Genomic DNA, 11,598 nt, shown 5'->3' with positions numbered 1-11,598 from the left:
GGAAAAGTCAAATGTACTCCGCAAGCTGCTGAAGAGGGCGAACTCATATGAAGATGCCATGATGCCTTTTCCAGGAGCAACCATAATTTCCCAGCTGTTGAAAAATAACATGAACAAAAATGGTGGCACGGAGCCCAGTTTCCAAGCCAGCGGTCTCTCTAGTACAGGCTCCGAAGTACATCAGGAGGATATATGCAGCAACTCTTCAAGAGACAGCCCCCCAGAGTGTCTTTCCCCTTTTGGCAGGCCTACTATGAGCCAGTTTGATATGGATCGCTTATGTGACGAGCACCTGAGAGCAAAGCGCGCCCGGGTTGAGAATATAATCCGGGGTATGAGCCATTCCCCCAGTGTGGCATTACGGGGCAATGACAATGAAAGAGATATGGCCCCGCAGTCTGTGAGTCCCCGAGAAAGTTACCGAGAAAACAAACGCAAGCAGAAGCTGCCCCAGCAGCAGCAACAGAGTTTCCAGCAGCTGGTTTCAGCCCGCAAAGAACAGAAGCGAGAGGAGCGCCGACAGCTGAAACAGCAGCTGGAAGACATGCAGAAACAGCTGCGCCAGCTGCAGGAAAAGTTCTACCAGATCTATGACAGCACTGATTCTGAAAATGATGAAGATGGTAACCTGTCTGAAGACAGCATGCGCTCGGAGATCCTGGATGCCAGGGCCCAGGACTCCGTGGGGAGGTCAGACAATGAGATGTGCGAGCTGGACCCGGGGCAGTTCATCGACCGAGCCCGGGCCCTGATCCGGGAGCAGGAAATGGCCGAAAACAAGCCGAAGCGAGAAGGCAACAACAAAGAAAGAGACCACGGGCCAAACTCCTTACAACCCGAAGGCAAACATTTGGCCGAGACCTTGAAACAGGAACTGAACACTGCCATGTCGCAAGTTGTGGACACTGTGGTCAAAGTCTTCTCGGCCAAACCCTCTCGCCAGGTTCCTCAGGTCTTCCCGCCGCTCCAGATCCCCCAGGCCAGATTTGCAGTCAACGGGGAGAACCACAATTTCCACACCGCCAACCAGCGCCTGCAGTGCTTTGGCGACGTCATCATTCCGAACCCCCTGGACACCTTTGGCAATGTGCAGATGCCCAGTTCCACAGACCAGACAGAAGCACTGCCCCTGGTGGTCCGCAAAAACTCATCTGACCAGTCTGCCTCCGGCCCGCCAGCCGGCGGTCACCACCAGCCCCTGCACCAGTCGCCTCTGTCGGCCACCGCAGGCTTTACCACGTCCACCTTCCGCCACCCCTTTCCCCTCCCCTTGATGGCCTACCCGTTTCAGAGTCCATTAGGTGCTCCCTCCGGCTCCTTCTCGGGAAAAGACAGAGCCTCTCCTGAATCCTTAGACTTAACTAGGGAGACCACGAGTCTGAGGACCAAGATGTCATCCCACCACCTGAGCCACCATCCTTGTTCACCAGCACATCCACCCAGCACCGCAGAAGGGCTCTCCTTGTCTCTCATCAAATCCGAGTGTGGCGATCTTCAAGACATGTCCGAAATCTCACCTTATTCGGGAAGTGCAATATCCTTTCATTTGCCCCCCAAGGAAAACAAGCCCAAACCAAAAAGGCTTCCCAGAAGGTCAGGTTTACACATTATTTAGAATGATGTAGATTACTATCTTCTTAAGAATGCAGTCTTTCCTCTTCTTCAGAGTAATAGGCTTTTATCAGCACGCGTGTGGCACTTCTGGTTGCACAAAAGCTTCACAGGAAACCAACATTTTTGTAACTTTCACAAGTTGTTAATTGCCCCAAAGTGGTAGTATTTAAATTGTGCTTTTGCAACAGTGTTTTTTCTGCTGTTTCTTCCCGTATTATCTTCTTATCCTTTTTTTCTTTTTTCCCCAAGAGTAGATTTAGAGGTGGAAAACAAAAAAAGATCTCATTGTAATATTGAATTCTATCAGATTTTATTTTAACGTAGTAAGTTTCATAGCAGAGTAAAGAGAGAAAAATCAGTTTTCAGATCCCTAAGACTCCATAAGAAGAATTCTCCCTTTAGCTATCTATAAGGCTCCTGGTCCGTTTAAAGAAGGCCTGATTAAATCTTATGAGGAACAGTCTACTGATGGGAGGCTGCAGTGGGAGAAAGATGGTTGTGGATAGGGAGTTAGAGTCTCTCCTTATTCTTTAAGTGAGGTGTGGTTTTTTGTTTGTTTGTTTGTTTTAAAGGAAATATACAGGTACTGATTTATTCAGATGGTATCCATCTCTCTCCCGTTCACCCAAGGTCTGTTCTTTGGGTCTGGTGCAGCTGCCTCTATGCATGATTAACCTCTGTTCAGCCATACACAGAAATCTTTTGTCCTAACATACACAAAGCAAATTATTTTGGAAAGCGAGAGAGCACAATTAAATATAAAACTCAGCCGTATTCGACTTTAAAAATGCCTCTTTTTATGTCTCTTCTATATTTTGAACCTGACTTTTATGTAGAGATGCCAGTTATATTTTTTTATTAGACCTGTCCTGAACTCTAGCTATTTTTAACTCCCGATTTTTTTCTCTGTAAATTGGTCCTTTCAGTAAATTTTTAAAAATCTTGTGATTGTTGATGTTTTGGGGGAGTAGAATAGTAGCATTTGGGGGCAAGTAGAGACATATTTCTTTTATATAAATTGCCAGATGGATATAAAATTTAGCAATTAAGTTGGCTGTTGCTAAATTGAGGGTTTTGAGCAATCGTCTTGATGACTAGAGATTGACATTTTCATATCTAACCCTACTCCAGAGGCTGCCATGTAAGTGCAAAGTCCCAACTATGGTGGAAATGTGTTTTCCTTGATATGAAGGTCATCCTTCCAGCCAACTCAGGATAACAGTGAAGATTTCTGATAAGGTGAATGTGAGCCACAAGTATGAGACACACTTGGGCAGTTAAGCATAGAGTCTCTTTCCATAGAAAGGAAGAAGAGAATAATGTCTTGAGAGAAAGATTTGAGGACGTAAGATGTAAATAGAAATTGAGTCTTGGTTTGGTTGCTGATTTAACTTCTAACTTTCAGAGATCTAAAGTCTAATCCACCAGTCATGAATCAAAGCTGTGCAAGGCACCATACCTTACACATCGTAAGCAGGCAATAAACATTGGTCAAATTGGAATATAGCTGTTGGTGATGAGAAAGGCAAAGTACATAGACACAGACCTTGAATGGTTTTTTTTTTTACCCTCTGCAGGAGAGCATCTTCTGGGGTTCATACCAGGCTCATGTCCAGGGCTAGACCCCATTGCTCCTCAGAGATCCCTTACTTCATGTTGAAGCCAGTTGTAGTGATGATGGGTTGTTTCTCTCTCTTTCTCTCACTTGTGCGTGTGTGCGCTCACACACACACACACAGGAAAGGGACGTGCCCATTTGGATGAATATTTGAAGCCAGGTTTCAAAGTCTTATAAGGCCATACTAAACTCTTTAACTCAAGATTCCAGTTTCTGGTTTGTTTTTTTTTTTACTTAGACTTGTCACCGTATCCAGATAATTATGCCTGTGCTTTTTTTTTTTTTTTTTTAATAAGTTGGGTCTTCTAAGAAAAAAATCTTTAGATTGCTCTAAGTGTTGGCTATGCTCACTGTCTCACCCTCTCTAAATCCCCTGAGGAATTTTGAGGATTTGAATAGAAAGAACTTCCTTTTCTTTCAATACATATCAAAGACTTTAAAGAATTTAGTTGCTTCTTCTTCAGAGGAATAACTTCCCCTCTCTCTTAACGTAGAAGATTCTGCTCAACAGCGACGGTTTGGAAACACCTGTGTTCATATGAAATGTTAGTTGCTTACACCTGGAGTTGTTTATTTTGTGTAGCTAAATAATTTTGGCCTCTTGCTGCAATGAATGGTTACATTTCCCACATGCTGGCCTTCCAGCCTCTGTTTCTTTCTCTTTTCCCTTCTATGATCTCGCCCTTTTAGCCCTTTATCTCTTTGCTATATTGTTTCTCAGGAAGAAGATAGGCAAGCATCCTTTTCTAGAGTTCACACAGCTCTGAAGCCAGTGAGTATCTGAGTGTTTGTTGAGAGGCTGGGTCTGCTTTTCCCTTGTCTCCATCCTTGTACGGCGATGAGTTCTCCCCTTGACTTACCTGATGGTGTGTAGGCAAAATTCTCAAGCTTTTAGTTTAAAGAAATCTCTGGGAACCACAGCAAGTCATCCTACTTCAGTTTAGGTAGACAAGGCCATATGTGAACCTGTTATGCAGTTACTCTTAGAAAAGATCAATAGAAATGAGGAGAAATGGGATGAAATGGTACCTTCATGATTTTCATTATTGTTTTTATTTTTAGTCCATGGCTTTCCAAAGTGTAATGAATAATTGAATTCTTAAGGAACAATTCTTTCCCACCCCAAAAGGCATCATCTGTTTCCCTGAACAAAGTAGCCAAGATAAGAACTATTAAGAACACCAGCTTATCGGATAAATCATTCTGAGTCCAGCACATTAGGCATATATGTTCTACGTAATAGAGCACACTACCTTGTTATCCCTTCTAATAGAAAGGAACTAGTGAGTGTGCGTGCATGGTAAAGTGAACGTCAGTGCACCTGCACCAAAAGGTCGCATCTTGGATATTAAAAATGTGTTCAGTATCTTTGCAAATGAATCTATTTAATCAAATATTGAATTTTATTCAAATTCCAAAAGAAACAGCCAGCCAATTGTTTTTCCTCCTGATGTGCCTTGTCATTCATGCTCTTTGCATCTCAAGAAAAATAGCCTTGTTCGGGCCTCAAACATTTGCATGCACCCAATTAAAGCACAAGAGCGGTGTTCTAAGCACTTAAGACATGCAAGGGAAGAAACTGAACCTCTTCTCCGTGACAGTCAGCTTTCCCTGTTCGACTTTTAGGGAGAAGGTTAAAAAAATATGTGAAGTTCAAAAAGGAAAGCGATTTAATAATTTGAAACTAAAATCCATCTAGAAAACCTGAATTAACAATGAATTTCTAAAATGTGAATTAATCCATAGAAGTTGATCTTTTACATTTTTGGAAGTGGTGCGGGGCCATAGGAATTCTGTTAGGTGTATTAGCTGTAGGGAAACATGTATATTAAAGATTGGAAGACTCTGGATTCCCCTTCCCCCTCCCCCCAATTATGGACTAAGTAAATTAAAAAAAAATATATCCATAAACTACACATCCCACCGATTATGTTAAACTTCTTTGTGGAGCAACAACTTGCTCTATCCCTTTTATTAAATGTGAGAGTTTAGATCTTTTCTCCCCTTTTAAGGATCCTAAGGGGGGAAAGCTAGAAACATAGCAAATCAGAGCTTAAGGAGCAAGCTAAAAGTCTCCGGGTTTCAAAGCGTTTTAGAAATTGTAAGCAAGTGGTCCCGATCCATTTGGTTGGAACTGCAGCATGTAAAACCTCTAGCCACAATTCAGGGTTCAGTTGGAAAAAAAGAATTTTCTTCCTGCAGCCTTCACAACCTATTATTCTCCCATTTGCCTTTTTGCTGCCTCTGCTGCTTCTCCCGCGGCTGCTGTTTAGGTGAAGTTATATTGTGCTTGGTAAACAGACAACACTTAAATTCTCAGGTTGTTTGAACACCATTTTAGGTTCAGCTGCAGTACCCTACTTCTCTGATCTTTTATATTCCCGAGCAGATGTCTTTCATTAATTTATGGATTTTTCTTTTTTTTTTTCTCTTTTTCTTTTCCTTTCCTTTCTTTTTTTTTTTTTTTTTTACACCTGGCAGCTGTCTCAAGTTTCAGCAGTTATTGTCTATTTTGCATTATACATAGAATTGAATGTCATCTGTCTTCACAAAGCTATGGCTAAGAGAATTGAGGCAAAGCCACATGAGCTGCCGGGACAGATCTTGTTTGCGTTCCATCCCCCCTCTCCCCAACCCCCTTTACCTCCTTAATATTTATTTGTGCTCATTTTCTTTCCTGGCCTTGAATGGAGCTTAGCTCGTGTTCAGTACAGCTGTATGTTTACTGAATCTATTCCGTCATGAGTCATTGTGCGTGTGTAAGTATCCTGGAAACAGCTAGTGCTTTCTTGGAAGAACAGTTGCTTTTCAGCACAAGCACTTAAAAGGGAAATTAACCAATTGGTCAGTTCAGATTTATTTTGAAGAGAAAAAAAAAGGATTATCTAACTGTTGGCTTTTAAATCTTTCATTAGCTATTTTTAATAGTTTATTAGAAACATATATTTTATGGGAATTTTATCTTAATTACACGATGAGCAAGAAATAAAGATGTATTCTGTGTTTCATTTCCACTGATTGATTCCAAGTATTTCCAACAGGAAGCATTTTAAAGCAAAAAAACGGACTTGAGAAATTCAAATGAGGATGATTTTTTTTCATGAAATAAAAAGCCTCTAAATCCCAACCAAAATACGATGGATACTTTGCTCTGTTTTTTTAAATAAAAAAGACGAAAACATCTTAGCATAATTTAAAGACACTGAAAGCTTCAGGAAGTTTTGGTGGCTCAATAACTGAGAACCACAGCAAAACAATTCGTTTTGTATGAGACCAAATTTGAAAAGGTTTGGAACTTTTCCCTGCTAATAATTAATTGTACTAGGTTGTTTGGATGTAGCCTTCTGAAAGAACAGATTAGAACCCAGATCTGAGGATGTTTGTCAAAGTTTGGACTTGCCTAAAACTCTTATCACGAGGCAATAGGAGACAGCTTGCAACTATTATTTCACTTATCCATTTGGACAGATGGTCCTGAAGTGTGCCGGGCTCCTTTAGTCCCCTCTCTCAGTCTAATGGAGGTTACTGGAGGGCCTTTCAGCCCTTTCCTTGGCACAAGAAGTATGTCAGTCATAAATTATCGTCTTTGTAATCATTAAGGATCTCAAACAAAAACACAAGTTCAGTTAAACTGCTTTGACTTACAGATAAAACATCAAAATTTCTTTCTTCAGTGTTTATTTTCAGTGAAAACAAAAGGCTCAATATTTAACTTTTCAATTTACAAACTAAGGTGATCTTTTTCAAACTGCGTGATATTAACGGGAATGCTAATTGATCAAATTCTCAGCAGAATATTTGGTTAAACCCCCTGTTATAAGTAGTCAAGAACTTATCAATATTAATTCGATTATGCTTCTCTAGGAACTTTCTGGTTTCCCTCTGTTCCCAAGATTGGTCATGCTGTACTTGATGGTGGTAATTTAGAAACTTTCACCTTTCCTAAATATCTGTGTTTATTTGACCTTGCTTCATACGGTGTGAAATTTTTGTTGGGTTTGTTAGCCAAGTGTGTGTGTGTGCTTATGTGTGTGTGTGTGTGTGTGTGTGCACACACCCACACGTGCATATTTTCTTTTCTTTTTTTCCCTTATTTTTTCCCAGACTCTCTTTTAAGAGAAAATCCTTAGAGAAGCTTCTAGGAAGGACCCTTAATTGACCTTGTGGGGGACCACATTGATTTTCTCCACGTGCATCTTCATTTCTGATAAATTATAAAGCCATTAATTTGCTGAGGAAATGGCAGGGCCAGGCTGCGGCACAGATGTGACCAGAGCCATCCCAGCTCCGAGTCTGCTGAGGAGTGCCAAGAATCTGGGGGAGAATCAGGAAGCCTGGATTGTTATGGTTTAGCCTCACATTCTCTTGGGAACTGTTTTAGTTGCTGCTGTTTACAGATCTAAAAGGTAATGATGTTTCCAGATAAATAGACCTTCTTATTTTGGGTAAGTGGCCATTTATTGATCTGCTAACCCACATTTATTGATTTGTTAGCTCCAACCACTGTGCCACTCTCAAAGGAGTTAACTATAAATCCAGGAGAGGCAAATTGTATTTGGTTTTGGATCGTTGCTCTAACAAAAGCGACACCCCCTCCCTGTTCTCTCGGTGCCCAAACTACCCCTCCCAAGTTTTAGCTGTTATTGAAAAGGAAACAATTAAAAGGATATTATAATAATAAGACAGGAAGAAAGTGAGTCAAGATGCTCCATTATATTAGCGCTGAAAGGTAGAATGTGAAGCTTGCCTAACAGTGTTCAAAATAATGCATTTTATATTTTCATGTACATTAGTATAATAATTGGATGTCACCTGCAGAGAGCAGAGAGAACAAACAGAACTGTAATTGTGAAGAAGGAAAAAAACTCTCATGATAAGAGTTGTGCAGTACCTGTTGGGTGCATTTGTCTCCTTAGCAACAAGTGAACGTATAGATAGCATAAGGACCTCAAACAGGGGGAATGTTTTGCCATCCTCATCCGCGAAGTCTCCAGGATTCCGCAACTAAATTGTGCATCTTCACCATTATATTTGGCAATTTCTGAACGGCAGTGGTCATTCTGAGCAGGCAGCAGCAAGTTAGTGATGGATTCCATGGCCAGCGCCATTTATCTTCCAGAATTCCTATAGCTGCTGGGTGGGCCTCCAGATTCCTGGGGGGGGGGGGTGGGGGGGGGAAGGGAGGGATGGTAGGTGCTTGTGTTTCAAGAAATTGTTTCCTTAACCAATTGCATCCTACATGCAGGAAGGATTGTCACCCAATCACTTGAAAAAAGCAAAGCTCATGTTCTTTTACACCCGTTATCCCAGCTCCAACATGCTGAAAACCTACTTCTCTGATGTAAAGGTAAGGACATCTTTCATTATTAATGTTTTCAATTTCTGTGCATGAGGTAGTGATTTGAACTCTTGGAAGTTAATGGAGATGAGTGTGGAGTTGGTTGGTGAATACACCTACTTTGTAATTGATTTAATGCATTTGTCCTTTGGTCTAAGGCTTTGCCAAGCAAAGAGGAGGCTCCTTGTGTGTTAAGACCAAAGGACTGGGTGCACAGATTTTCATTCTAGTCCGGGAAACTTAACCTCTGTCTTTATATGTCTTAACTCCTTGGGAGAAATTTCAGTTGGTCCTGGAGGGATGTGCTTTAGAGAATTTTATTTTCCTCCCCTCAGCCACAGTAAACTGTTTCTGTTTTTGTTTCTGTTAGTTTCCCCATATTTGTGCTTAGGAAAGCAAACACTAGCACCTCTTTTTCCCCCTGTCGAAAGGAGCGTACATTGAAATTCTCTCTGCAGTAGCTGCTTAAAAACAAAAGTGATGATTGTCTCTTATTTACAACTTAATTTGTTGTTGATGTAGAGTACACTGAGCATAAGGAGAATGAATAAAGTGACAGATTCAGGACACATTATTCAAATGAGGATATGAAAGCTGTCGGCCTACAGCTGCAGCCTCCCTCATTCTACAGAATATGGGGACCTCCTGGTTCTGCGTGTGTGTGTGTGTGTGTATGCGTCTGTGTCTATGTGTGGGTTTTAAGTAATTGTTTGCAACAACTTGATGTTGTGTTAATCATCTGTAACTTTTTAAAACATAGATTGGGTTTTGATGATGATAATGACACACATGGTATCATTATCCAACGAACTCGATAAACATTACATTAGCCGAGATTAGTTTATTAAGGCTGGGTGCTCTTCCCCCCACCCTCTCCTGCCCACCCCCGTGTGTACAAGTTCTTATTTCTGCCACGGGGAACCCACGAGCTGCCAAAATGTGCTCCTTCCTCCACGGCTCCCCTCTCTCTGCAGTGGGTTTTGTGCCCAGTGCCTGAGTTGTTTCATTGGCCCCTTTCGCAGGCCGACCCATTTCAGTCTTGCCTTCACTGATGTTTTACTTGGCCTTGTAAGAAAAGTTCTGTTTTCCCTCCTGTTTGCTTTTAAATTGTGTAGCAACTTCAGCCTTTTATCTCTCTCCTTCCCTGGCTGAGCTCCTTAAGGAAGGCATGTTCCCTCCTCCTTCAGTGCCAGCAAACTGGGCAGGATGGGAAGGCAGAGAGAGGCAGTTACTTAAACAGCTGGATAAGAATCATTAAGCACAACAGGGTTTGGACCTTGTGGGGGACCATCTGAAACTGACAAACTGAAGGGCATTTGTCGATTGATTGAGGACCAACCAGCTTCTAGGGACTAGTTCTTCTTCCAGGGCATCCTCCCGACACTTTAGTTCTGTGGGGGGGGACATGGAGGAGAGGGAGAAAATTGTTATTTTGTGTGTGTGTGTGTGTGTGTGTGTGTGTGTGTAGATGTCCATGTTACCTCCTTCCCTCCTCTTGGTGCTGTGATCTGCAGTGTTGTGATATAATGATAACAACACCTTATATTATCTATAATGTAATATCCTTTCATTCAGGAGGCCAAAGAGCTTTACAAACTGCATACATAGGGATCACTCATCTACCACTGACATGCAGACACCTGGAGGGTGGAAAGTAGCAGCCATTCTGAGCCAGCAACACTAGCCAACAGTAGATGTAAATATTGGAAGCATTCATGTTTTTGCACACGTGTGGCGGTGGGGAAGGGCAAGGGTGGGGGAGATTGTGGATTTGTAGCTTTAGAAATACCGGGCACTGTAAACCAACAAGAAATTGTTCCCATTCCTTTAGAATACATCTAGTAATTCAGCTTTGCAAATAATCACTCACTCTATGTAAATAACAATTAAATACCTGGGTGACTCTTTCATTTAAAAAAGCATTAATATTCAGATTATAGATTCCATCCATATTCTATCCATACTGGGAAAGAAGGCTGTTAGAGTGTACGTGAGTCTGGTTAACTCCCAATTATCCACTCTAATGGAGGGGAAACAGTAGGGCATATAATGCAAAGCAGAAAATCACCGAAGGACATTCCTCTTTTATTTTTGGAATGAATTATACATTTTTAACTTTCTTAATTGTGTTTTTTGGCTAGTAATAAATGAATTTATATTCCCTGAGCTTACACTAATGATAGTGGAAAGTCATGCATAGAAAGGGAAGGATAGTCCAGGCAAGGTGTTCCAGAAACTTTCTAGGAAGCAGTGGCAGAGCGTTCTTGGATTTCTTTAATATTAAGGAAAATCCAGAATTTGAATGTTGACAATGCATATACTCATGCATATGTATGTTATGTTATATATATATGTGTAGTGTGTATGTATGTATATATATATGTACACGTATCTCTATCTAGATATAGATATATAAATGTGGATACTTATTTGCAAGGCTGAAATAACTATATAGATATATGATCCAAAATTTTATTTCAGTCCGGATTCAAGAAACCACAGAATTGAGAAGTCCCTAGAAATTGGAGAAGAGACCTTAGCGTTTTATCAGGAATGAAACCCTGCATCATATATCTTGAAAAGGACATATTCTTGTGACTCTGGACCAAGTAATACTTGTCACAATGATACAAGCATATACTTGTTTGTGGCCACATACATGAAGAGAAAATTCCTAATTCTAGCAAAATGTCCCTTTCTGAATCACAGAGTCACTTCATTTCAAATAGTGATCAGAAGGTCGTTTTGCAAGTAAAAAAACCAAGAGACTCACACGAGTGGAAAATATTTTGTTTCATGAATAAGGTGTAGCCTAGGTGTCCATCCAAGACACAGTTGGGAGGTAGTGCTGGACTGAGTTAATCTCCAACCAGCTCCTGGTAGGTGAGCCCCACCAGAACTATCCTCCCTTCCTTGTATTTTTCCTTAGGAAGGGAGACAGTGCTTCACTCTCCACTCTGGGAAGGAAGTGAAGGCTTTTAAATTACCTTGGGAAAAAAAGAGGTAGGAGGCAATCCTGTACAATTCA

At 41.2% G+C, this 11,598-nt stretch overlaps 1 protein-coding gene across 1 annotated transcript in view; it reads left to right on the top strand.

Annotated features, from left to right (window-relative positions):
* Nucleotides 1-6: 6 nt before the first annotated feature.
* Nucleotides 7-11,598, top strand: part of PROX1 (prospero homeobox 1) — a 44,499-nt gene continuing 32,907 nt past the window's right edge. Inside the window, exons 1-2 of the mRNA XM_036852399.1 lie at nucleotides 7-1,534; nucleotides 8,472-8,579. Of these exons, the coding sequence (XP_036708294.1) occupies nucleotides 59-1,534; nucleotides 8,472-8,579 (1,584 nt within the window). The 5' untranslated portion in view covers nucleotides 7-58. The remainder of the gene's footprint in view (nucleotides 1,535-8,471; nucleotides 8,580-11,598) is intronic.

This window comes from Balaenoptera musculus, chromosome 1 (genome assembly GCF_009873245.2).
Source record: "Balaenoptera musculus isolate JJ_BM4_2016_0621 chromosome 1, mBalMus1.pri.v3, whole genome shotgun sequence".
Lineage (NCBI taxonomy): Eukaryota > Metazoa > Chordata > Mammalia > Artiodactyla > Balaenopteridae > Balaenoptera > Balaenoptera musculus.
Note: the sequence above shows the minus strand (reverse complement) of the source record. Positions and strands in the feature narration are given on the sequence as shown.